This window comes from Trachinotus anak, unplaced genomic scaffold (assembly GCF_046630095.1).
Source record: "Trachinotus anak isolate AG129_WGS33_773 ecotype Australia unplaced genomic scaffold, CSIRO_AGI_Tana_v1 ptg000024l, whole genome shotgun sequence".
NCBI lineage: Eukaryota > Metazoa > Chordata > Actinopteri > Carangiformes > Carangidae > Trachinotus > Trachinotus anak.
This window is the reverse complement of record NW_027273875.1, coordinates 2,433,305-2,461,267: the sequence shown is the minus strand read 5'-3', so window position 1 is coordinate 2,461,267 and position 27,963 is coordinate 2,433,305. Positions and strand designations below refer to the sequence as shown.

The window sequence follows — 27,963 nt, the reverse complement described above, 5'->3', positions numbered from 1 at the left end:
CTCAATCGCCCTGAAATGTATGTGTTTATTCACATTTTTTTTGCCTTATTGTTATTGATTTATTATTATTATTGTTTTTGCTTTTATTTCTTTTCTTTGTAACATCTGTTCCCAAAACATAGCCTGTGTTTACAAACAGATTATTAGTAAATCAAAACTTGTTTCCTTTGGCAAGGACAGTACATCATGGGTGTAATGGGCAGTTACGTGAGGGCTGTGAGCTGTGAGCTGTGGAGGACTGCGGCGGTACTGGAGCCGGCTGTGCTGGAAACCAGTGAGCTCATTCTGGCTGCATGGAGAGGAGGGCGGGGCTCCCAGCATCATCACCACCGGCCATCACTGCTTCATTGTACGGGCTGGCTGCTGCTGATGCTGAGATCATAGCGGAGGAGGCGATTTTTTTTTTCTTAGGAAGAAAAAAAAAAAAAAAAAAAAAAAAGGGCATGCCATGGACACGGTTTCACACAGATTAGGACACGACGTATGATGAAAATCGAGTGCGAGGTAAGGCAAGGAAAGCTGTTTTTAGATGCTGCTGCTGTTTGGTCATACATCGTCTGAAGTGGGAATCACTGGGACTAGCGGGCCTGTTGGTTTGAGTCAGGGTGATCACCTCAGCGGCGCTGTGAGATACATTGGACTCGTTTTTTTAATTCCCTGTCGCTTTGACCCGAAAAGCTAACACTAACGCAATAAACATCATCGTCGTGTGTGTGGTAACATAATAGCGGGGAACTAGTCTCACTCGGTCGTGTAGCATTGGTTTAGCCTGCATGTCGGAAGTGGCAGAGCCTGGCCTGCTCCAGCAAGCCCTTCAAGGATGACGGGGATCGAGCCTGGGTTCGCTTGGGAATTTCCATCTCACACACGACGGATGTTCAGGCTGCATCGAGCATAATTCGTCTGTGTGTTTCCGCTGGCAGGCCTTGTGGTAGCCGTGCTTGTTGTGCAGCGCAGCCTCCAGCTGTTGATGCCCGTGCTTCAGGTAAAGCCAGATGCGCACAGCCTCCTAGCTAAAGGCTACATAATCAGGCATGTATGTGCATTTTTCTGCTTGACAGCTCATCACACTCACTGGCTGTGTCTTGGACGGATGCTGCAGTGATGTTGCAAGAGGATGCTCGTCCATGGTGGGCCTCCAGCCTGAACCACAGGGTCTGTAGCCTGCAAGTGCCTCAGGGTGTTTCGCTGGCTTGATTTAACACACATCCGCCCTGCTGGGAGGGCATTTGGCACACTATTGTCCCAGGGTCAGCACAGATGTAGGCTAGTGACTGCCCACAAAGTTAATAGTTTATAGATTGAATTGCAGTTGCAGGGGCCATTCAATAGTGCACATCGATGAAGCAAAATAAAGCAAAAGGATCTGATATAATTACTGGGGTCCGTTTAAAACTGAACACATCCACACTAATGGAGGTGATGCAGTCTGGTAGTGTCATTAATCTGAAGCAATTAAGATTCTCTGCCTTTTGGTTGGAGTTGTCATATTAATATTTGTCACTAGATTAGAGTTTGGAATATGTATCATGTATCACTGAACATAAGGTATTATATGTAATATCTTATGTTCAGTGATCACGATGGGATTTGGACAGTCACATAACATAAACAGGGATGATCTCTTTAATTACTTCCATTTATATTACATGTAAATTAATCATTTAAGACATGAAAATCATGCAGCAGATCTGAACCTTTGTGATGCACTTTCCTGCACTATTTCCCACATTAGTAGAGCTCTGTAAACACGCAGGGTTGGTATTTTGACCTCTGGCAGCTGGATTAGAAGTCTGTTTTTTTTGGCCTGAACTAAAATGTAATCCAAAAGCAAGCAGGAGAGTGCTGCCGTAACCCAGCCGGTGCAGTGACACTTTGAACCAACTTACATCACAACCGCATCCCAGACTAATTAAACTGAAGTTGCTCATTGACATCGTGGCAGCGCTGGCATCAGTCTGATGAACTTTTGCTAACTTGATTACATAAGTTGGTTTAGGGAAAAGAAAAATAGTCCAGAAATGTACGATCTTGTTTGCGGAAAAAAAAAAAAAAGACCACAACGTGACAGATAGCTTAAGACAAAAGTGCCCATTGGAGTAGTTATGAGCATGTAAGCATGAAATCACTAAACAGATCTGTAGGTCAATGTCTGTTATTAGGGAAAATTTGGATTCCTGCCCCTCATGTGAATGAGCATTTGTAGACAGCACTCACTCTGGATTAATATTATTATTCAGTGTTTTTATTTATTTTTATTTTTTGGTAAAAGTGCTTGGTGTAGATGATTTTTATTTTGACACTTAGCAAGTGGCAATATGAATGCTGATCCAAACTGAGACTGTGACATTTATTAAACAAAAGTGTCCATATTAATTAAATTATTACATTTGTAACCACAATGTGCCTGTAGTACAATACAGTCAAAATACAGTGGGGTTCATTATTTATATGTAATGTCTTATGTTCAGTGACTATGTGTTTTTTTTAATGGGGGGAAGTTGGGTAGTAATTTGGGCAGTGTGACATTTCTCCTGAGACATGTTTATTGGTGCAGATTGGTAGCTGGCTGGCACAGTTAGCTCTTTTTTGATTTGGAACCTCCTGATCAGTTCTGACTAAAACTTTGCCAGCTGCTCCACCACAGAGCCTTAGCTGGCTGGTAATACACCACACTGCTTGACAGGTAATGCAAACTCCAAATACGATCCTCAAAAGCAGCCAAATTTTGTTGTATTTCCTAATCCTAAACCTAACCCAAGGCAAAGTACGCTTGCACAGTAGTTTGACTGGATTGAGAACGACGGATGGTAGGTCCTGATATAGAGCATTGTGGCTCCAGGTTGAAAGATTTATTTTGGAAAGGAAAAACAGAAGTAAATAGCCTGCTCAGCTTTGCCGTTGCCCACTTATGTTTAACCTCAGCTCTTATGTTCCCAAGGTAAATATGACATTACAGTTTTACAGTTAATGGAACTTCTATTTTTCTAAGTAGCCTGATATTGATATTGAACGCAGCACCAGACTGTCCATCCCTCTTATGACATTTGACAATTGAATTGCAGCGAATGAGCCACATTTGGAAAACCAACACCCATCCATCAACGCTCATTTCTAGGCAGAATTTACCATTTAGACCTAAGTACCATCAGGCTAAAGCCGACAAGCAGCAGTGCAAGGCTGACGTTTATCTTCCCGTCCGGGTAGACTGTGTCTGGAAAATCCTAACACGCAAATGTGATGTCTGAGGAGTCGAAAGTGGGTCATGGTGCCAGTGTGCTTCATGTTGTAGTATTTAATACACCAAGACTGTGACACATGCACATACACGCACACACACACTCACAGTCAGTGCACAGAGATAAGATGGGCCGGAGTGTCTGTCTGTTTTATCTCTCTGAATCTCAGTCTGCTGTGGCATACACCGTTACGGTTTGTACATTTTACTCCTGCCAACAGCACGCGTGCTCTTTTTTTAACACCGTTGATACAGTTACTCACAGTCACCTTTAGGTGCCCTCACCCAGTGCAAATAGTGTTCTACTGTCAGCTCTACTTGCAGAGTTTGTGTTTTTTTGATGCCAGACAGTGGTTGTTAAAGCCTCACTGATGAATAGGTTTTATAGAAAAATGACTCAAATGGCTGTTTAATATAGAAAACACTGAATGTTGGACTAACTGCTCGTTGGTGGACCGTAATGCAACTCCAAATGAATGCTAATGTTGCTGCACATTGAAATATCAGTCACCCACAACCCCATAAAACATTAATGTTATTAATTATATTTGATTTTATTAATAATGTTGTGCCAAGCTAAACCAGTTAGCAGCATGTTTTGGGCCGCAATCGTTGTCGGACTACTTTTCTCAGCGTAACTAGCAGGACGCATGGTTGCTGAGTTTCTAAAATGTATGTGTTTGGCCATTTGTGTGCCACCAGACAAATGGTATTGAGCCCTGGCAGATGATAACAGGCATATCTACAGCATCTCCAGTAAAGCAGTAAAGACACAATATAGTACTTTACAGAGAAACTCTTGCTGCATAGACAGCATTTCAGTTAAAGGTGTGCAAAAAGGCTCTTCAAATAGCATGCTTATCAAAAGAGTAGTCAGACGATCAATGAAGTATGAAGTGCACCATGCCTCTGCTGTTTGTCCCTGTAGCATTAGCATCCTGCTTTGCTGACTTGATAGTTGAAATTATAATTCACAGAGTGACAGGGTGATGGATGCGTGATCTGCTTGACCTGCTCACTAGTTCTTAGAGGAATACTGTAAACAGCTTTTGCAAGATCCAGTTCTTTAAATCCTTTCTGGCATCACAGGAGCAATTTCATTAACTTGTGTCAGTCCCTGAGAGTTCGTCCACATAAAATGCTCCTCAGTTTTTCAGATGGTGCCATCTCTTGTCGGAGGGACTGGATCCTGCACTGTAGCTGTTGGGTGTTGTACAGTGTGTTTTGACAGCTACAAGGAGTGTTGTGTAAGGTATTGGTATTTTTTCTTCTTTTTACAATACGGTTTCTTATTTATTGAGCCATTGATGTTGACTGAAATGTTTTGCCTTTGGAGAGATGCTGTATGGTGGTTGGTGTGTTTTTTTTTTTTGTTTTGTTTTTTTTTTTACTAAGTTAAATTACTAGTCTGTCTTCATGCTAAATGAGGATTATGTCTCTGTTTCTAAAACTAATTTACTTCTTTGTAATTCACTCTGTTGCTGTCTTTTGGTCCAGAGTTTCTTGTTGCAAAGGGAATGAACTGAGTCTCCAAGATAGATGAAGAGTTCTTAGCTTATTCTCTTCTCTACTCTAGACAGTGAATTCTTTATTGTTTTCTGTATATTGTATGAGGATTTTCTCACTTCTGTCTACAGCAGTACAACCTCTGCTGCAAAAGTATACAGTATACAAAAGTATAAATCAGTATACAGGCTATTTCTAAACTGCAGAGGAAGAAAGGATCTATTAAAATACTGGATATTACTTTCAATTTGTATGTTTCATAAGAAACATGGTGAGATGAAGTTGTCAAAGTATAATAAGCTGAGATAAGAAGCTTTTAAAGCTGATGAAGCTCTGTTTGAAACCTGTTAAATAGTCCATTACCTGCTATAGAAAGTAGCAGTTGCTTTGAAGGAGCAGTGGCTGAAAGAAGAGAAAGAACCCCCCCCCCACTAACTTCCTCTGTTTAAATATTAAAGCCATCCCCATGTACAGCCTGTCGTTTGAAAAGAGTGGAGTGCTGAGTAAGGCTATTCCTTAGATATTCCCAGGGAAACAGAGATTACAGGAGATAGAAGGTTTAAGAAGGATTCTTCCTATTTGTTAATCTCAACAACAAGGGGACAACATAGTGGACTAAACCTTAATCCTAAATTCAGTATTCAGAGGGCACAGTGATAAACAGGGAAAGTGATACATGTAAAAATAGACATGGATGTCAAAATAGGTTACACAGTTGAGGCTACATCCAGTGCATGGCCCTGTATTTTCCATGAGGCCTGTGTGTGGGTGTGTTATGTTTATTTGACCAGACAGAGGATTATTTCCCAGTGCAGTCTGAAAATTGACTATGACAGTAATCAGATTGACTTGGGCTCGCAGTAAATTCATATTTAGTCTCTCCCTGCACAACAGTGGATGCTGGCTGCTGTGGATGGTTTGTAGGTTAATACAGTATTAGTAGTCGTGGTGAGTTGTGGTTTGCCTTGCATTCAGCTAGACAAGGACAAATTCAGATGAATCATCAGCTAGTCATCATCACTCCCACTGTACAAGGTCAAAGGTCTCTGTGACCTCACAAAACATGTTTTTGGCCACAACTCAAGAATTCATACACCAACTGTGACACAATTCAACACAACTGTCAACAAGGATAAGTGATGAAGTGATGACATTTTATAACCAAATGGTCAAAGGTCAACTTCACTGTACTTCCTGCACCTTGGTTGGTTGGCGGAGGCATACAACCATATGCAGCAATTCTAGTTAATGAGGTACACTGAATGGCTTTATAAGTTGTTCTATTGGCTGTATTAACTATTTACTAAAGCTATATAGACCAATTTTAAGCCATTAATAGAAACTATTTTTGGGTTGCCAGGTCCCTTTGATTGATTGTATTGACCACCTACCCTCCTGAAAAGGGCTGCAGAGATCTGGAATATCTACAAATAGATCTGCAAAATCTATTTGTGAAAAAATTGTTAACAAATGGATTTCCAACATTTATTACAGCAGTTTTACTAAATAGAAAGAATAAACACAAGACAAAGCGATTTTTCATAACCTGGAAACCTAAAAGTTGTTCTTATTAATGCTTTATGTCTGAACTACAAAGCATTAGCAATCATTTATTGACAATTAATAGGTCATTAGTTACAACTTTTAAACACTATATGAGGGGTTTCATATTTGTATATCTTATTTATTGAAATTAGACAAATTTGGAGGATCAAGAGCATCTTCTTAGCTGAATTGTGGTGTTACAGCTGATCAAGTATATTGTACATATGAATGGTACAGTAGTAGTAGTGTGACAGAGAACCAGCAGGTCTGTGATTGGTCACAAGTGGAATGTGTAGCATGTTAAAGAAGAGGTTATTGGGTAACACCCCCCCCCCCACCCCGTTATGCAAGAGGAATCTGCTGCTGTAGCCATACGTGTTCAAATATTACACTGGCCCTACATGGACAGTCTGTCAGGTAGAAGGGTCTTGTACCCTTGTTATGTTATGTAAGAGCACATGTCACAGTACAAAACAAAAGAACATGTGCCAAGTTTTTCCATCGCAAGTGGTACAGTAGCCTACATGTATGCAATATGTGAATGTCTAATGTCTGTTAATGTATAAAATGTGAAAAATACCTGCCAAAACTCCCCAGAGCCCAAGGTGATGTCTTTAAGTTGCTTCTTTTCCTTGACAAACAGTCAAAAGAATGTTGAACGATTTTTAAGGAATTTGTTTGAAAATGATAAATCAATAATGAAAAAAAAAGAGTAACTGAGTAATTGTATCAGCACTACCAATAGCTTGCTTTTCAGAATGGTCCAAATACAACAGCAGAAAAGCTAGAGTTTACTACACATATTATATTAAGTAATAAAAAAAACATTTTCTGACCAAAGTGCTAACAGTTGGTGAATTTTGTGAATGTCATGGAAAAATTATCATCAAATATAAATATATATCAAATATACTATATCAGAAAACCTCAGCTTTTATTATATGTTGTTGTACATTTACTGCATCTCATTTAATTTTATCTCATATTCATACTATTGTCTATGTAAGTAGGTCCTTGTGAGGCTGGCTTGTTTTGTGTCCCATTAAATGATAAACCAGTACGGTGTTCTACCATGGAACTGTGAAAAATACACTGACGGTTCGTGACTAAACCCAGCTGTCCTTTTTGTGCAATGCAAATCCACTGCAGTGTCGGGAGAAGAATGAAGAGTCAGGTGGTCTAATGCAGACAAAATGTTTCACTGATAACTTTTACAAGGTTGAGCTGAGTCCAATCCTATACAGTCTAATCCTGTTGTTCCACAGAGTTTGATCATGAGTTTGAGTTTAGAGTCACAGTGACAAACTCCATGTAATTAGTTCAATATATTAACCTCCATACGTTCAAACGAAATAGGCAATTATGTTGCTTAAGTAACAAACTGTATAGGCTAAATTATTAATTAATTAATGCTAAAATCGATCAATTAAAAGTGTATATGTCAGGGTGTGAGTATCGCTATACGTACTGTGATAAAATATTCAAAGTGTTTCAAATGACCCCATTATGCAACGATACTGTGAAGCAAACACACGCGGTCAAGTAAATTGATTATCTAATTGATTATAGGCATTAGTGTTAGCCTATTACAGAACATAACTTATTGTAGTAATAAGTGTTTGAAACCCTTTTACATGGTAAATCCTGTTTTAACTTGTTACTTCCCCTTTTCTCCACATGATATGCTGACATACACAGTACTGTGTGCACAGCTGCTGAGCCAGTGGTTTTCATCAGTGTTTCTTTGGAAATCCTCCATAAGTGATGCCTAAAAAGAGCAGCAGCACTTAAAAGGCCCCGCACCGCTGCGGCGTTAAAAGCCCATGTGGACGAAACGTGATGATGACGGCAGCTTCATCCCTAATCTGCATCTCGAAATCTTTTAAGCGATGTTATGTCATTCCTCCTCAGATTATCACGGACACCATCCAGCTCCTCCTGAGTCATCATGGCGTTGCACGAAGGTGTGCACGTTCGTATGCACGTGCGCTTTTGTGGATAGGTAATCGCAAGTATACAGTAAGGAAACCCATCAATAGAGTTGAGAGACTGATCTCCATAAAAGTAACAGTTTAACAACCTTTGGCAAAACCTCCAGATACAGGAGATTGCCATGGGCAGTACTTTCCACATCATCATCTGACATCTGATTTCAAACAGCACATGAAGAAAAGGCAAATAGTGTGACAGGAAGGATTCTGCATACCCACGTGACCATCTGCTCCAAAAAACACTCCTCTGGTGTGTTACTGATCCATTATGATCAGGACCATCCCTCTGATTTCTTCCTCAGAAATTATCGGCGACTGATTCTGTTCAGAGAAATCGTTCTCGTGGTCAATCTCATTGTTGGTCAACACTGTTGTCCTTGTACTTTGCATAGACTAATTCCATAATGGCTAAAATGAGACGTTTGTCTGTTCTCTGGTTAATGTGCTCTCTGCAGCTGGTGTCTGTGTTCAGCTAAAGACATCACTCTGAAACATTGCTGTAGGACTGCGACTGGACTGTGTGTTTTTGTTATTCAGCAGGGACCAACAAAGTGCTGAGCCAGATTTTAGCTTCTCCCAGCTAAACCATGTAACATTTTAATTTGATCAGCTTTTGTAGTTCTGAGTCAGGACCCTCAGTACTTCCTGGAAGTAGCTTATGAAACACCGTGTTGTTATTGTCCCGAGCAGTCTGAGGATTTCACGTTTGCCTCGAAATGTTATTACATGATATTGCAATTAGATAATTGAGCTTTTATGTCTAGTACTCTAGTGAGAGTAAGACTTTGAAACTACACTACATTTCCCAGAAAGTGTCCAGTGTTGTGTGTTGATGAATTGATGAATTGTTCTCTCGGCCTTCATCTTTGTGATACGACCAAGTCATCCACCAGTCTTGTGTTAACTTGAAAAGCATGACAGCTGTTGCAAAAAAAATCATTTTTTTGATAAAAGACAGATGAATGCCATCACTAACTATTTCTTCGGGGTTACTGCATGTGACATCTTCTCTTCATATCAAAGACACCATGTAACAACAAGTTCCCAGAAACTGTGAATGATATAGCAAAACAGAATTTAATCTAGAAAATAATGTGCCGACATGGTCCTTTTTTTTTTTTTTTTTTCGATAATCGATTTTGCCCACATCAGACCATCCACATGTATACAATCACATTCATTCTGCTGCTAATCAGGATGATCGACCATGCAGGCCGCATATTCCAATTGATATTAAAATTGAAAGAGGTCCAATTACATAGAAATTTCCTGACGCAAAGGTCTGGAATGTTCACGGTTGAGGACAGAGGGTGGGCATAATGATAATTAAATGTTCTTTTCTCATTTCAAGAAAAATAAACACTGCAATAAGTAAAACATTACAGAGAACCTTTCAAACATGTGCTTCTTAGAATAAAGTGTTTAATTGAAAAAAAATGAAAGAAAAAGTTTGATTTGAGTTTAACCTTTCCTTTTTTTGTTAACAGCTTTAACCTCCTTTTCTCTTTCTCTGTCTCTAATATCCCAATCTCCCACTTTCCCCACTTATATCTTGTCCTGTCGCTGCCTGTGTATGTATATCTCACTCACTAACTCGAGTAGAAGTGATTGGCTCAGTAGCGTAACATGAGATGATTTACAACACATGCACCTGGTCTGTGAGTTTCTAACTGCCAATCCAGTGCCAGAAAGGCTAGAAAAGCTGCACCATTAGAATTGGAAAGCTGTGCTGGTTAGAATAGAAATGCTCCATCAAAAATGTTTTTAACAATTATCAGTCATTTTTATACATCCGAGTCTATAAAGGACTATAGGGTCCGGATCAAGACCACAGTCCACCCATGAGTGACCTTCCTTCAGGCCCTGTATCAAAATCACTTGAGCCTAAATGCCATATTGAATTATATTTGTCTACCCCCACCCCACCACCCTTTGTTAGCCATGCTAACGTCAGTTGTCAGTCGATTGTTTTTCACCGTTTTGGTCGAGACTGAAATGTCTCACCCGCTGAACTGCCATGAATGAATCCTAATGACTTTAGTGATCATCATGTGAACATCAGCATGTTAACATTGTCATTTTAAGCATGTTAACATGCTGGCTTTTGCATTTAGCTGAAAACACACCACTGTGCATAGATACATCCTAAGAGCAACCTTAGCTGCAGACTGTCTTGTTCAGCAGTCATCTGGTCATGAGCCTGCATCTGTAATATTTCACTACTGCCACTTTTCAACTCATCCTATTCACACAAACACATGCTGTACATGTGGAAGTGGAGACCACATGTGCACAAAGTCTCTTGTCACCTCTGCAGTCTGTGCTTCATCTCAGTTTGTCTCTCTTTGTATCTCCTCCACCCCCAAGCCCTTTTGTCTGATAGGAGAATGAGGAAGAGGAGGACCTGGAAACCGTGGGAGCACCTTGGAATGTTACTGTGAAGTCTCAATGAAAGCATTAGAAGAGCCTGTCTAGTATTTAACTCAATGGCCAAGAAAGCGCGAACAAAGGGCGAGAAGCCCGAAGCGCTCATCTCTGCCCTGCAGGCAGCCAATGAAGATCTCAGGTCCAAGCTGACTGACATTCAGATAGAACTACACCAAGAAAAATGCAAGGTACCGTACAGCATAACTCTGCCCCAGATATCCAAAAGATTATTGCTCAGTTTCATTGTAAACTTAGTGTGAGTGTGAACCTAAAATTCTTACACAGTCAAAAGTCACATTAGCTTTTTCCTTTCTTAAAAGCACGTCAATAAATTAAGGCCCCAAAGAATATCAAACTTAAAACGGAAAAGAACATCCTGGGACATGATACCATACATGACACGCTTGTGTTTGGATGTCCTGCATGTGCTGTTTGTCTGGCTTATGTTCAGTTAATGCTAAAGCACTGCATGAGCTGCATGTGCTTTCATACAGTAAACTATAACACAAACAAGTTACTCCACAACCACACACATGCGTATGTATTTCTCTTGTGGACATTTTAATGACTCCTTTGTAATGGAGTTGTTAATAAACACCTTCTGCCCTTTGGAGTATGCTGATCATGTTATATATTGACATCGTACATATAGACTATGTACAGAAAAGGATGTTTTACTTAGTTTGCTGTGTCTTACAAAAGTGTGAGTGAGGATAAGTGGATGATTTTCAAAAAAATGTCTTAGCTCACAATGACGTGAACTTATCACGAGTTTGCATTTTTATTCATACAGCCCATGGGGCAAATTACACCCTTGTGATTTGTGACCTTTTTTTTTTTTTAAACTTCTCAGACTACATGCACATTGCTCTATTCTAGGCAGAATCTAAATGTTCAGACTTCACAGCACTTGCCGACCCGTGGGTTGTGAGTTCAGAGGGCCATCCAAATCCACAGTTCATGAGGGGCCTCAAGAAAATTGAGAGTCCTCTTATAATGTATTAATATATACCATATTATGATATTGTTATTATTTTTGGGAACATTTGCATGTTTCATTTTTGATGTACAAGTTTATGTAGGGAGGTTTGATATTGTACATATAGAATAAACACAGGCTGAATAATTTTAATTTGGAATGGGTCACAGTGTCAGAAATTTCCGCTCATATCCATGAAAACAGCTGAAGTCTGAAGTGCTGTTGTAGCGCATTTCATCCCCTCATGGCCCAGTGCTCTTGCAGACTTAACATATCATGGTCCACATGACAGAAGTCTGCGAGGGTTCATTTTTAGAGGCCGCAGGGTGGACGTTTGGATTCAAAAATTCATAAAAATGTAGCAGATGGTAGTCACTTTTTTCTTCTCTCCTCTGTTTTCATTTTTCCCCACTTCATCAAAAACCAAACCTAAAACCTAAAATAAAGTTAAACCTGAGAATTAATCAAAAACAAATGTAAAAACTAATGCCGTACATTAGTGGGTATTTTAGATATAATTCTTCTCTCCTCTTCTTCTCAAAGGTGAGCAAGCTGGAGCGCGACAAGGTACAGGAGGTGAAGCGGGTGCGAGAGCAGGAGCAGCACCGTCACACCGCCATGTTAACAGAGCAGCGGGCAAAGTGGCATGAGGAAAAACAAAAGGAGCTGCAGGCTCTCAGGGAAAACCTGACGCGGCAGCATGAACAAGAGCTGGCACGCCACGCCAAAATCAAAGACCAGGAGAACCAGAGGCTCAAAGCCGCACTGAGCGCCATGCGCGATGGCAGCGGAGAGAAGGTGAGGTTCAGACATGGGAGTGAAGTTAGTGTTGAATCACAGAAACGTGGGGTTTCCAGCAGGGAAACAAATATACAGAAATAGAGATGCATTTCACCCGAAACAAAATCCCAAAGCATCTGTGGATCTGATCCAGGGACAGAGGGTTAGTGCAGGGCATCACCATCACCTCTGAGAAAAAACTCCCAATGGCAGTAGCACTAGAAATAATCATTACCAAAATTACACTTCACTTTAAATATAATAATAAAAAGAAATGTGGAAATTCTGTCAAGCCACATCGACACTCCTCCTCCTCTTTAGGTGCGCACAGCACTGACCCTGGAAGCCAAGGAGGAGGCACGTCGCTTCTTTGACCAGGAGAGAGTGAAGCTTCTGCAGGAGATAGGGGAGCTGAAGTCTGCTAAGAAACAGACCGACGAGGCTCTCAGCAACATGATCCAGGCCGACAAGATGAAGGCTGGAGACCTGCGGGTGGAGCACCAGCAGCACCAGGAGCAAATCTCCAAGATCAAGTGGGACTGCGAGAGGGACATCCGCAGACTGGTACTGAATACTGTACTACTAAATACTTAACAACCGACTTTAATATAATGTTCAAAATGTTAGTACGTTCTAGAGGGATGGAATACAATGGGGCAAAAAAATAAATAAATTTGCTACATCGGCTACATTTCTGTTGTATGTGATCTGTGTGAATGAGTCTGTTGTAGTTTTTTGTGGTGCTTTCAAATACTCTTGTGAAATTAGAGCTCAGTATATAGTCAGAAATCAGTGAATGAAATAATTTTTTTTATTATTTAATTAATTAATATTTTAGTCCATGAAATGTTGAAAAATACGATTTCAGATGCTTTTTGTCTGAACAATAGTAAAAAAAAAAAAAACTAATTTACAATAATCTGCATCTGAGAAAGTCAGCAAATTCTCACATTTGACAATATCTGGTATATTTGCTTTATAAATTACTTTAAGAGTCAAAAACAATAACTGCTCTCGTCTTTGAATAAGGTCAATAATACGTTAGCTACAGTAGAGTAGCATCAGAAATAAAAACATCACCCTTAAAAAAAAGCAAGAGATATCGTTTCAGCAATTTCCTCACAACACCACTGTTTCTTTTTCCTTCACTACAGGTGGATGAAATCAAATCTAAAGACCGCACCATCTTCGCTCTGGAGAAGGAACTGGAGTCAACGACAGGGTTCTTACAGAAACTGCAGCTTCAGAAGGACGCGTTGGATGAACAACTGTTCCTGGTCAAGGAGGCTGAGTGTGGCCTGGGTAGCCCGAAAAGAGAGATTCCTGGCAGAGCCGGAGATGGAGCAGAGCACTGTGGCAGCCCAGTAAGGAGAGAGGGAGAGCGATCCACTCATTCTTTTCAAAAATTAATGTCAACCTATTGATCTAAGACAAATCAGAGCCCTTCACTCCCATAACCTCAACATCTCCAGCTCAAACCTTGCCAGGAGCATGAGCATGAGAGATGTGATGTATTACCCATGACTTTGAAAATTCATGGTTAATGTCAACATATTGATATGAGATCTCATGATCAGCTCAAAGTAACAAAAACATAAAAAAGTAAAACATCGATTGTCACGATAAAATGGCTCAACACATGAGCTGACCCTATACAAGCTAATAAACTCTATATAAGAAGGTTGACCCACTTTTAATGTGGATTACAAATTAGATTACACATTTATTCAGTTAGATTTAATGTCCATCAGATGATAGCACATTAGCGTGAAAAATGGTAATTTCATTGCCCTCTCATTTGATTTATTTTTTATTTTTGGGATCAGCTTCCTGTAATTCCTAATTCCTAGTAAAAACGAAGTCTTACTTAACTTGATTGAAGTGGTATTTTTGTATGAATGAATAGAATTATTGAACAAAATATTTGTTGCACTGTCCTGTGGTTAGAAAGTGGTCATTCTTGTATTATACTTCATTTTAAGTTTTATTTCCTCTTCACCTGGCAAGAAATTGGATTTGTGAATTTTTTTTTAAATATTTTGTTTATTTCAGGACCTGAGGAGAAACCAGAGGCGTATTGCTGAACTCAACTCAACTATACGCAAATTGGAGGACCGCAACTCACTGCTGGTCGATGAGAGGAATGAACTGGTATGATTAAAATCATTTACTGAAAAATTAAGGTCTCCCTCATCTTTCTGTCTTTTCTTCAATTCTCCCGGCTTCTGTTTCCAGATCTTTCTTTTGCTTTGCACCTTCCTCATGCCCGTCACCACTCAATATATCATTGTGTCCATTTCTGCCCACCAGCTGAAGCGGGTTCGAGAGTCGGAGAAGCAGTGCAAGCCCCTGCTGGACAAGAACAAGCTGCTGAATAAGAGGAATGATGATTTGACCCAGACCATCCAGAAGCTGGAGGAGAAACTCAAGAGTCTGGCCAAGGAGAACCTTGAGATGGTCGGCACAAAGTCACATTAGCATCTTGAATACATTTTGCAAGAGGGGCAGATGATTGACAGGTGATGATCTCTCTCTCTCTCTCTCTCTCTCTCTCTCTCTCTCTCTCTCTCTCTCTCTCTCTCTCTCTGTCTGTGTTTGTGTGTCTGCAGAAGGAGAAGATCAGCTCCCACCCTCCCCTGAAGAAGCTCAAATCTCTCAATGACCTGGACCAAGCCCATGATGACCAGGAAATAGCCTTTCTCAAGCTTCAAGTCCTGGAGCAACAAAGCATGATCGATGAACTGACAAGAGTAGGTTTTGTCCTTTTTGCTGAGGGAGCAAAATAGCATTTTTGTTTGAGGTTACTTGTGATGTCTTCAGTAATTTGCAGATTAGGCATTTGGGGTCACGGGTGTTTACTATGAACTCACATGGAAACTGGATGCTGCTTTGAGGACAACTTGAAATATAAACTACCACCACTGTGTAGCTCATTATATCTGATACGCATTAATGCGATATCTCAGTAACACTTTGAGGGAGTTTCTTCAAATTTGGTGCCAACGTTTACTTGGACTCAAGGATGAACTGATTAGATTTGGGTGGTCAAAGGTGAGAGATCAAAGTCACGGTGGCCTGACATTCATATGAACACGATATACATCATATACAACACGCAGAGGGAATTTCACAATTTACTTGAACTCAGAGATGACCTGATTAAATTTTGTTCCTCAAAGGTAACTGTAATCTCATAAAATTTTTAGACCATAACGCATAATTCACACGCTAATCACACTGCAACTGGACTGATTGGCATACAACCACGAGGCAGTCATTCTAGTGTTAAAAATATAATAACAGTGATCAGAAAACCCAGATCTCAGGCTTAACAAAACGACTAATGTACGAAATGGCAGTTAGAAATTTTCACACCAGCCAGAGAACAAAGTCTTGTGGACTGTCAAAGAGTGAAGATGAAAATGATGAGTGACAGAAGTGTAATGCAGGGTGAAGGATAAAGCATCATACCATATGTCACACTTTTCAAATAAAATACAGAGAGTTTGCCAGAAGTGTCTGCTAAGGCCACAAGGCAGCATCTGTGCATAATGGGTTTAATCATATGATGTATTCAAAATGTTATCCCATCATCCTTTTCAAGGATGTTTAGCAAGATGATGAAGACTGAACTAGCTTGTTTCAGTGTTGTATTGACAATGATTTTATTTTTGCTTTTATTTCATTTATTCAATTCATCTGTTTTTTTTCCAGGACCGTGAAAAACTACTGAGAAAGAAAAGGCATAAAAGAAGTTCGAGGCCAATAAAGGTAGAAAGAATTGAATTTGTTAGTGGCTGTTCGTCTTGTACTGCGCACAATTTAGTTAAGGGAGCAATTTGCAAGTCTTTCTAATACAACATAGCCAATGTTAGCATTAACAGCTGTTGACTTACCAGCCTAGAAGAAACGTCACGAGTTCAGCATCAAAATCCATTCCTTCACCCACCCAGAGCTGTCTCCAGAGGTGGAAAGCAACTCTCTGTTTTGCCTTCTATTTCTATCATCTCTTTTCTTCTACGGAAGTTAGCATGCTAACTAGCTAGCCTTGGCGTGGTCGGACTTTTTTCCGATAGTAGTGTGCATTCTGTCCTGAAGAGGTAGTGCTGTTCAGAGGGCGTGTTATAACCAGTAGTCTTGTAAATTCAACGATGACTGAAAGTCTCAGCAAGTAAAGCGTTGTTGGCTATGTAGCTATTGCAAAACATACAAATAGCTCCTTTGAGAAAAACTGATTCTGGGACACTGTATTCTTTGAAAACGTATACCTGAAAAATGAGTAGAAGAAAGTGCCACCTAACGTTTATAAAACTCCTTTTCAGCAATATTTTCAAAGAAGCATCACTGTGGTATCACAGCTCTATGCAAAATTTAGTCTTAATGTTGATGTCCTTTCTAGGCAAAAGGCCATGCAAGTTGTTTAGCAAGTCAGTGGGTAGAAGCAAAACTCCCTGTAATGGCACAGAAAAACTAATTTGCATTCACACATCTGTGGCCAGAGATAATGATACTGCCACAGAGGGGTGTGGAAGACAAAAGGGAAAGCTTTTGGGGCATTAAAACTGAGGTAATGTAAACAAGCCATGTGGATGGTTGGGCATTTATCTTTGGAGACTATTTGATGTGGAAGTCTTTGAACTCTCCTCTCTGCAGAGGCACATTGTAGTAGACACCTTCTTCGGCTATGACGAAGAATCTATGGATTCAGAGTCGTCTTCGGTGGCTTCGTTCCGGATGGACAGAACTCCTGCTACTCCAGATGAAGACCTGGATGAGGTGAGAGCTTGCCGTGTATTCGTCACGTCACTGAGGAAGTGCAGTTTATCTTCCATCCAGTATTATAGTGACTACATTTACGCTGACATCAATATCCTTGGTTTCTGTCACCTCTGTTTAGCCCCATGCAACCATAGCCTTGAACCTCTAAAGCTCTCTGTGTGTGTGTGTGTGTGTGTGTGTGTGTGTGTGTGTTATGTCAAACAAGGGTATAGCCAATGAGGAGTCAGAGCTGCGTTTCCGTCAGCTGACCAGGGAGTACCAGGCCTTACAGCGAGCCTATGCCCTCCTGCAGGAACAGAAAGGAGGCATACTGGATGCTGAGATGGAAGCCAAGGTACATACAGGACAGGACCCAGTGAGAGGATCATTTTAAGTTTGATGCTCAACCAATGATCAGCTTTGTGCTAAAAAAAAATAAAACTGGTTACACCCAGATTATCATTTATAACAACACTGTGCAAGCATCAGTTTAAGAACAGATCATAGAGCAACAAAAATACATGGTCAAATAAGCTGTAAAAGATGAAAATGAAAAGTAAATTGAATCGAAGCATGTATTTTCAATCTCCATTTCCTTCAAAGTACCATATTTCTTGGAACATTTAACCACTAATATACTTAGGCTGAAGGCTTTGTTATTTTCCTCCTTATTCTTTTTATTATTTTTCCTCCATTATGTGTAAGGTAGGTTGAAGTGAGGTTGTAGTTCATAGTTATATTGCAGCAATAAATTTGTGGGAATTGAGTTACACAGAATTTGATTAACTCTAAACTGAAACATTTATCCTAACACAAGAATTTAAAAAGAACTTTGTTATTTATTCTATTATAGAAGAGCAGTCATCTCAGGATCCTGTTAAGTCTGTGGTTTGTTTTACCTTTACATCTCAGTGTAACACAGAGAAAGTGGATTGTTAGATAAAATGTCTTAACTAGGACAGCCTCATGTACGGTAGGTTATCCTCTAGTGCAGTGGTTCCCCGCCATTTTTAATACTGGACCCTTTGGGATTAGTTGAGTTGTCCCTCCCTGATGAAACTTCTGGCATCCCCCAGCTGCACGTTACTGACTCCACCTGTACATGGACGAAGCCCCATTCAAGTGAAGTCCCTGCAAACTTTGTTCTTTGACATTGCGTTTTAAGGCAGGTTCTCACAACTTTTCTGAGTTGTACATTACAGTGATCAGAGTATTTGAGGGTTTTGGACTGTAGGTGGCTAAGACACAACTTAATAAGCAAAAATCACTCTGTACACATTCATGTTTTGTTTTTTTTTCCCCATGGACACCTGGTAAAACCGGCATTTTGCTCATGTTCCAGGCTCAAGAGCAGCTCCAAGCAGATGTTCTCAGGTACAAAGCCAAAATAGAGGACTTGGAGAAGGAACTGAACCTGAAGGGACAGGTAGGATACACACGCACATACATGTAAGAAGGCACTTGCATGTACGTACAGGAGAGCGGGAGATATGAGAGATATGTTTAAAGATAACATATCAATATGTCGATAGATGTACCAACGACTTTACTCCTTCAACACTTTGGGACACAAATGCCACAAATGATATTTTTACCTAGATTGAATCACATTGATTTAAAGTGTCAACTGTCTCTGCCCTCTACCAGGACTCTAAATGGGTGGAGGAGAAGCAGCTCTTCTTACGGAGGAATCAGGAGCTGTTAGAGAAGGTTGGAATCAACTTAAAGTTTGTTTTCCAATAATCAAACACATCTGGGATTTCTAAAAATGTTTGTGACAGCGTAGATTGGACCTTTAAAAAGGACAATCTGGGGAATCTGATATGACAGAAGTGTATTAAATAGTCATCATTTTGTCTCATGATTAGTTACTTTGCATTATGAATTTTTTTCTAAGCACCTAGGAAATTATCAGTTTGATAACACCTGTCTAATTTCCTACAGTTACATTTACTTGCAACTCCTACTATATAAATGTGTGGACACCTTCCTCATTCTGTCCGCTCACTCGCTCTGGTTCTTTGTGGTGTCAAGGTGGACAAGTTGGATTCAGAGTGCAATCGGCTGCAGCAGGAGCTGCAAGACTCCAAAGACCAGAATGAACTGTTAGAGTTTAGGATACTGGAGCTAGAGGTGAGATGCAAAGAGTCTCCTACCAAGCACGTGTTGCCCCAGCATCATAAAAGTTCCTGTGTGGTGAGATCATAAAATCCTGAAGATGCCATAACGAGCCTAAAACTGCTTCAAGATTTTTGTAGCCTATTAAATGAGTCTCGTGAGGCAAATAAGGCATTCTGTCAGATCCAAAAACATGTTAGTAGTTGGGTTATGGATCGTTGGAGTCTAAATCATTTTATTGTTGCTGTGCTGAGCTCCAAAGAAACATTTTATTATCCTGAGAGCACAGCCTGTGATCATTTTATAGGCACCAAAGCTAGTTCTAAGACCAACTTCAGTCTTTCCAAAAATCTCGTCAGTATGTTCATCATTCAAAGATAACGCTGATGATTAAAGAGAACTCTCATATTAACATTTTACTACCGTTTATTATGCAGTCTAACTGTTTTTTAGGGTATTGTTTTCATCTGTTTTGAAAAAAAAAAGGTCCTCTCTAAAATGATTCCAAGATTTAATTTAAGTCCAAACACTGGCACTTCTTTTACATCTACACACATCCACTTCAACTTCAAATGAAGGCCAGAAAAGTAACATTTTCAAAGGGTAAAGAGCAGAATCAGCCATTTAACATTTGAAATGACTCAGTGTGCTGAACCATGTGCACACTCCATATAAAGCACTGACGTTCACATGGTAGACATCTAATCAAGTACTATTCTCTTCTATGTTGAATTTGCCTGTCAAGTCAGTCACATAGCAATAAAGACAGGCAGCCCACCAGTCTGTCAGTCAGGATGACAAGCAGCTGACAGTGGTCTTTGTGTTGTGGCAGTGCTGTAGCGTTGAAGAAATAGCTCAGACGTGCACAGTAGTGTTGAGGTCAACTGATGCAAAATCACAGTGATTTTAACCTTAATTTTAATTAAAAGGTGTTTTTGTGAAGCTTGTTCTAATGACGGCAGCAGTAACAGTTTCTCTGGAATAGGGGTGGTCAGCATTCTCAAAGAGCACCACCTACTGAAACATTAGCACCAAAAAAATTAATGAATAAAAAAATTTGATTTAAAAACAAGAGGAGCCTGACAGTTTGTCCACGAGCCACATGAGCAACTCTAATGTGTCACTCAACCTCTTCTTTGGCTCTGAATATAAGCAGTGGTTTTTATTATAAGCTGTTTGAAATAAATGAGTTATGCTGTCATTTTTCTCAAGAGGACAGTCTAAAATAATATAACTGAAAACAGTCAGGACTCAGGACTTGTGATGAGAGTTTACGAGAGTTAGTATAATGAATTTCTGTTGTCGTAGGAGCGTGAGAGGAGATCCCCTCCATTCAACCACCTGAGGATGCATCCCTTCTCTGAGGGCGTCAGTGCTCTGCAGATCTACTGTATGAAAGAGGGGGTGAAGGTACGCAGTGAAAAGAACTTTCATGTCTTATCTTATTAATTAATCATAAAGTAGAGCAGGTTTCCCACTGTTACAGGTGTCACCGTTCTCTGCAGCAAACGGAGAGCTGGGCATGGTTTTTAGTACAAGCAAATAGATTTTTATAAACTAAACATAAATTACATTTTATTTGTCTGCTCCTAATTTTTAATCTGTTTTCCTCACAGGACGTGTGCATACCAGATCTCATTAAACTTCTAGATATCCTGGGAGACAACGGGGTAATTTATATGAATTTAACAGATCACCTTATGATGCTAAAACAGGCACATTATTAATTACAGTTTTCTATTTTTATTTGTTAATGTATTTATTTCTCCCTTTTGTATAGAACTTAAGAAATGAAGAGCAGGTGGCCATTATTCAGGCTAGCACTGTTTTGTCACTTGCAGAAAAGGTAAGCTTCAGAAAACAAATGAGATTACATTAAAAACTGAACACACACAATAGTTTGTGCTGCACTGACTCGTGTTTTGCTGTTTGTTGCCCTCTAGTGGATTCAGCAGATCGAGGGGACAGAGGCAGCGCTGCACCAGAAGATGATGGACCTGGAGATAGAGATGGTGAGTCACAACAATCCCCCACAGGAAAATACCATTTTTACATTATTTTAATTAAGCTGCCATTAATACTTATTAAGTTGGCCTGTTTTTTTTTTCTTTGTTGTTGTTGTTTTTTGTTTTTAATGTGTTCATATTAATAATCTATGTAGTCAAAGGACATAAATCTCCTTCGATTTCGCATAACTCTTGTTGTTGAACTGACAGCCTTAGGCTATTTTACTAATATTTCCTCTGATATAATATTTTTCTTTTTGCAGTATGAGTGCATGTACACTGTTCAAAAGGCCTCTTCTCTTCATTCAATATTTCAGTCTTATTTAGTGGCACTTTATGGATATCAGATAAGCTGTGACTGGCCTTATTTACAAAGGCAATAGTCTTAGTAAATATCATAATATCATATCATCATATAAATATCAGTGCCAAAAAAAAAAAAGATTGTTGCCCTGACCTGTCTCTTCTGTACAGGAGATGTTCTGTAAACAGAAAGGATATCTAGAAGAAGAGCTGGACTACAGAAAACAGGCCCTGGACCAGGCCTACATGGTGGGTTTGCATGTCTGTATGTTTGTGTGCCATGAATACATCACATTATGGGGCCAAAACACACTGATATGCAGACACAGTGGGGAGACAACATCCTGTCCTAGTATTCAGTCCATAACACCGATCATCGACTGTATTCTTCAGGTTCTTGAGGTGTTTTGATTTGAATTATCATAAGGTTAAAAATAAGGGTTGAGATTAGGCGTGTAATAGTTACTTGGTTTGGGTTAAACTTCCCGGGAAGGAAGTGTGTGTGTGTGTGTGTGTGTGTTTGACATCAGTGGTAATAATAGCCCCTTCTTTCTCTCAACAGCAAATCCAGGAGTTGGAAGCAACGTTATACAACGCCCTGCAGCAGGACAAGGTTCTGTCATTTCTCTACATGTTGCAGCCTCATTGTTACAAAAACAAAATTTCACAAAAGATCCCGTGTATTTTTTTTTTTCTTGTAAAACACTATTAAGGTTGCATTTATGCAATCTGAAATATCCGAGGGGCAAGGTTTTTCAAGTGAAAGACCTCAGTTAAGAAGATGTCAAGAAATATGCCATATAGGATGGTTAATAATTTGCTTTTGACATGCAGTCTTGTGATCGTTCCACAGTAATGGGATATTACTGTGGAACATCTGCACTGTTTAAACGGAATCTACATGACCCATTCACATGGTTTCATGCAAATTATTCTTGTGAAAGGCTTCTAGGAAACATAAGATTTCTGAAAGGCATCTAGAAGTCTGATGAAGCCTCCTCTGATATAAGAAGTGTTGGACATATGTAGATTTTTCACATCACAGAATCTATGTGTCTCATGCCTGTCTCTCTCCTCCAGGTAATAAAGTACGGGGAGCCTCTGGATGAGCTCCAGAGGGACGAGCTGCGGACGGCGGTTGAGAAGCTGAGGAGGCAGATGCTGAGGAAGAGTCGAGAGTACGACTGCCAGATCCTCCAGGAGAGGATGGAGCTGCTGCACCAGGCGCACCAGGTCCGTCTATGTCAACGGCAGCGATAGATGGAGCTTTCCTCCACAAAGAAACACATTTCTTACCGTTTTCTCTCTGTAATATTTGCAGAGAATTCGTGACCTTGAAGACAAGACAGAAATCCAGAGGAGGCAGATTAAAGACCTTGAGGAGAAGGTAGGCCATGTGTGGTGTCTTTCTGTGGAAAAAAAACCAAAAACTAACAACCATAAAACTCACAATTAAATGTTCATTAAGATCTTTGCTTAGAGGCAGTCACAATTACAGAGATTGCTTCATCATAAAACCTGTGGAATAATATTAAAATTATTGTTGAATTGAGTTTTTATTATTGATTGTTTATAAGAAATGTGAATTAGAAAAACAATAGACACAGCACAAATGCCATGAAATGCTGACGTGATATACAGCTCCTGTTTCTCTTTACCGTGAATCTCTGTGTCCGTCTCTGCTGTTGCTAACATATCTTGAGTGTTCCTCTAATTCTCTCACTTTCTCTCTCCCTTCTTCATGTCTTTCTTTCTTTCTACAGTTTTTGTTTCTATTCCTGTTCTTTTCTCTTGCCTTTATCCTTTGGCCTTGAAGTCTTTGGCGTGTCCTGTAGCAGAGGTGAGTCCTGTGGGCTTTGAGTGGAGAGCTCAAACCACCACCGTCTCTCTTCTGGACCTTGGTCAAATACTTTCCCGTTAAAGCAGAACCTGCGCTGCATGTGTTTTCGGTTTTGTGCAGCTGCCAATGTAAAAACTGGGAATGCTCAGGCTGCACTGCCTGAATTGGCCTTGACAGGCGGTCAGTATTAATAACACTTCCTGATATGGACTTCTGACCTTTAGAATAACGGCAAGGAATTTATTAATATTGTAAGAAACTGTTTTAATTAATCTAATTTGGGATGTACTCAGTATATCAATGTGTTAAAAGTAAAGATAGAAATAGTGTCCTAACAGAACTGGAGATGCTGCATTGAATACATTGAAAATCAACCAATGAGAGGAGAGTTTGAATTATACAAGATTTGTCAAAGTACTCCTCTACTTCTGCTGAATCCTCACACCAACATAAATCTGTAGTTGTTTCAAAAAGGACATTACAGGCCAACAACAACTGTGCACCCCTCTTTATTTTTTTCCTCACTATGTGACCACTAGGTGGCTCAGTGCGTTCCAGAAGCAGAGCTGATTTGACCCTGGTCTGCTTACTCTCCCTCCTACATATTTACTCACTTCATCTTGCCTTGACTTAGAAATGTTCAACCTCCATTTCTTCTTCCTCTGTGTGTTCTGTACATCTGCTGCATTTATGTTAATGTCCATGTGTTTTTGCCATATTACATGATCATATCTTTCTTATCTTATTGAAAAGTCTCTGGGCAGCAGATATCTCAGAGAGCAAACCATGTCATCAGCATCACCACATCACCCCGTCTTGTGTATTTGGTTTTTTTATCACCTCTCAGGTTTTAACCCATGTTTCTTTAAACCCATGTTTTGTTTTTTTGTTGTTTTCTTTTTTGCTGACAGTTTTCCAGGTTTGTAAATGGTCTTACAGGAAAATTCACCCCGTGACTTTTTACAACCTGAGTTGTATCACACAGCTCTTACCTTCAGTCCTGCATTTATAGGTTTTTCAGCCACTCTCGGGGCAACACAACAAGCTATGAAAACAACACTGACACATTATCACCTAATAAAGTTGTTGTGGCTAACGTGTTACCAAACTATTTCCTATTTAGACATCCAGCAGATGCAGAGCGACATTAGCATTTATTTGGAGTCATGTTTCCAGGCATCTAAAGAATAAATGTCAAACATTAACTCACCTTTTAGCTCTGTTTTGCCCTCTGCCAGTTCTTTATAAAAATATCTGCCCTTTTAGCTGCTAAATGCTCCAATATGTTCAACAGCGAGTCGCTAAATTTGTCTGCCGTTTGGTGCTGGGCAGGTAGCTTCAGCTGGAAATATGAAGCAAAACAGTGAAGCTGTGGGCGGTAAAACCAAAACAATGAGCTGAAAGGTGCTAAAACGCTCACTATTCGGGGAAGTGCAGAGTCCTGTGATAATTCTCTGTAGGACATTCATAAAAAAGCAAAGAATTGCCAAAAGTCTATTAAAAAGCCACATTTGGAATAATGTTAGCCCTGAAAGTAGGAGAGCAATATGGATAATACATTCAGTAGACTGGACCAATTTGCCTATATTTCAGTTATTTTAAAGAGTCTCAGTTGCTGACTAAAAGAATGCAATAAACATTGATTGCTCAATTTAACAAAATCTGCAGGTTATGTTAAATTTGCTTTGACCCACAGTAGTTTTGACTGTTGCAATGCTTTACGACCCCTCTCTCTCTGTTTCCTGTCTGTCTGTCTCTCAGGTGGTGTGTCAGCTTGGAGATCTTGTTTGTGACTACAGCGTTATTTATTTTCTGGACAAGCATGGAACAGTGTGTGTAGCAGTGGCTGCTAGTGTCATAACATCAGTGACTGCTGTCAGTGTAAGGTGGATGTGTTGTGGATGTTTTTACTCTCTTTCTTTTTTTCTTTTTTTTTTAAATGGGGACGGGGTTCTCAGGATGCCGCCCAGGATGATATTTTTTTTAAAGCGGTGTCGGACATTAAACATCTCTCCAAACAAGGATTCAAGAATGACACACAGAAAGACTTACACACACACACACACACACACACACATTTTACCAACACGCATGCATATACAGAAGCATGCAGATGCAAACACACACACATACATACACACACACACACACACACACACACACACACACATGCTTTGACAAATCCAAACCAAAGCCTGGGAAATGTTCTCTCTGCCATGCAGGGTAATAATATATCATACACCACCATTTAGCCACAGTGGGAATATAAACAGACAGAAAAACTCATAGACAACAATGCAAACAAACCACCAGACCACAGCTTCTCTTCTTTTTCTCTTCATTCCTTTACTTTCCAAACCTGAAAGGACCTTCCACACGAATGCAGCCTCTCGGTGAACTGAAGCGAGCCAACTCAGGGCCCTTGAGGGCAGAGGCCGTTTGAACAGTGCTGGTCTCAGGTCAGGTTATAATAAAGAACACTCGGGACGTGGTGTCTCACCAGCTGGCCTGCCCACACTGTTCCCAGGATGGTGCTTACACAGACTGCCTGGACTCTTCAGAGTTTATACCTGGAAAAAGACAGACCTACACTGCAGAGACTGGTGTGTACAGACACTGAAGGGGGGATACAGGACACTCAGGTTGACACGTCCTCTCTGGACACACATAACACTCTCTTGAGTGAAGAGAGATAAAAAGAGAAAGAAAAGATTATAGGGGAAATGACTCTCTGATCCAGCTCCACTCAGCCTGGATCTCCACAGAAAAACCTACAGATTGTCAAACCGCATCTTAATTTCTCTCAAAAGCCAGCAGACTGTAAGAGCTTTACTCTCTGGTTATCTTTTGGGTTTTTTTTTTCCTCTTTTCTTTTTTACAGCTCCCACAACTCAAGATACTGTGTCCCAAGATTTCCACTGAGAAAACATCCCTGTCCTGTACTGTAATATATACATTTGTTGATAAGTACATGAGTCTGAATTATTTCATGTAGTCTCTCCCCTTTTCTTTCTGTGAATAGTTTCACTTTCCTTTCACTCTCTGAAGCAGCTTGAACAGTTGATGTACTTGGCAGTTTATAAATGACTTTAAAAGAGTATAAATTGCTCTGTTTTATTGTGGTGATGGCTGCGAAGATTCGTTTTACTTTCTTGAAAATTATAACTGAAAAATCGTTGGAATATGAATGTGGAATAATGGAATATTTGCCTCCCCATTTCTGTCTCCTCCCTCTATCATACACTACACTGGACTCGTTCTACTGTTTTAAGGTGTTGCTGCGGTCGACCAGCAGGTGGTGCTGGTTTCACCTGAGCAGCTTTTTTAATTCGCCCTTTAAAGTTACATGATCTTCAAGCAAACCTGTAAATATTTTCAGACTACCTTGCAAAATATCTTGATCACCTCTGGCTGGATGATTAGTCGGTTTAAATTCAAGTCTAACAGTTTTTGTCATCAGTACTTTCTGGTCCACCAATAAATTGAATTCATCAGTTGAATTTCATATGACTGAAAATACAGAAAAGGGAAAAAAAAAAAAACATTAGAAGGTCACCTATATTTCTGTCTCCAGAATATTGCAGGTTCTCTCACTACCCCTGTTTTTTACTAACCAAAATCTCTTTGATACTAACAGTTATCTTTTACTACACACTATGGGCCATTTAGGCATCCACTTCCCCAGAATGAAACGGGAGAAAGTGAACGCAACACTACGCCTGCCCCACTTCTCTCCTGTCGAGCTAACTCTGCCCAGTCCCTGCAATATTTACAAGCTGACTGCGCTTGTTCCCTGTGTACCCGAGCTACTGTATCTGCCATCGAACCACCCCTCTGGCTCCATTCAAAGATCTAGAGTAGCCTCTCTCTGGCATCTCATTACAGAGCCGACAGTAACTACCACCCACTCCACTCACTTTAACTTACAAAGGGGAATGATTGAGACTATTTTTGTGCAAACTCAGCTAACTAGCAGTTGCCTTAAATGCACTTTCCCCATTTTTTCCGCTTGTATGTTCCTTTTTAACAATTTTTTTTTCAGGCGGTTGTAATGATCATGTAATGTAATGTATATATTGTTTTTGTTTTTATTTCACAGAGGTTTTTTTTTTTTTTTTTTATCTTTTACCGTCTGTCTTCCAGTGAGAGTTTAACCCCTCCTCCTACTTTCGTCTAGATTATTAAATAAACAGAAAAAAGGAGCAATGCTGTAAAAAATAAAAAATAAAAATCATGGCCTTTGACTTTGAAGGTTAAATTGTCTTCTTTTCACATCTTCATTGCAGTTATGCTTGGTAAAAGTTTGTGCTGTCTTACATTTCTTCTTAACCTTCAGCTTCCTGCAGATTTCTACATCCTGACTCCATTAAGTCCACAGAATTTCAGTTCCACATGTTGATGCATTTGAGTTTTTTATGCTTTCAAAGTTAATTATATCTGGCATTTTAGATCTTTCTCTAATTTCTTTATTT

The 27,963-nt window shown here is 39.9% G+C and overlaps 1 protein-coding gene across 2 annotated transcripts; it reads left to right on the top strand.

Annotated features, from left to right (window-relative positions):
• Window positions 1-235: 235 nt before the first annotated feature.
• Window positions 236-27,735, top strand: jakmip2 (janus kinase and microtubule interacting protein 2). Of its 2 annotated transcripts, XM_071460722.1 has the most exons (24): window positions 238-504; window positions 10,648-10,895; window positions 12,230-12,484; window positions 12,788-13,030; window positions 13,621-13,830; window positions 14,519-14,617; window positions 14,777-14,923; window positions 15,076-15,216; window positions 16,181-16,237; window positions 17,120-17,242; window positions 17,451-17,579; window positions 18,567-18,650; window positions 18,872-18,934; window positions 19,259-19,357; window positions 20,651-20,752; window positions 20,959-21,012; window positions 21,123-21,188; window positions 21,286-21,354; window positions 21,823-21,900; window positions 22,214-22,264; window positions 22,732-22,884; window positions 22,973-23,038; window positions 23,415-23,491; window positions 25,253-25,381. In XM_071460722.1, the coding sequence occupies exons 2-23, from the start codon at window positions 10,767-10,769 to the stop codon at window positions 23,463-23,465; spliced, it is 2,469 nt and encodes an 822-aa protein (XP_071316823.1). In that variant the 5' UTR covers window positions 238-504; window positions 10,648-10,766; the 3' UTR covers window positions 23,466-23,491; window positions 25,253-25,381. The 2 variants fall into 2 exon arrangements, with proteins under 2 accessions (XP_071316822.1, XP_071316823.1); XM_071460721.1 differs by lacking the exon at window positions 23,415-23,491 and having other exon boundaries at window positions 236-504; window positions 25,253-27,735.
• Window positions 27,736-27,963: the final 228 nt, after the last annotated feature.

Bases quoted from the DNA above. Each gene is read 5' to 3' on its own strand.
- jakmip2 (XM_071460721.1), top strand. From the start codon at position 10,767: ATGGCCAAGAAAGCGCGAACAAAGGGCGAGAAGCCCGAAGCGCTCATC. The intron at 18,935-19,258 runs GTTGGAATCAAC...TGTGGTGTCAAG, and splicing joins ATCAGGAGCTGTTAGAGAAG to GTGGACAAGTTGGATTCAGA. The intron at 23,039-25,252 runs GTAGGCCATGTG...TCTGTCTCTCAG, and splicing joins TTAAAGACCTTGAGGAGAAG to GTGGTGTGTCAGCTTGGAGA.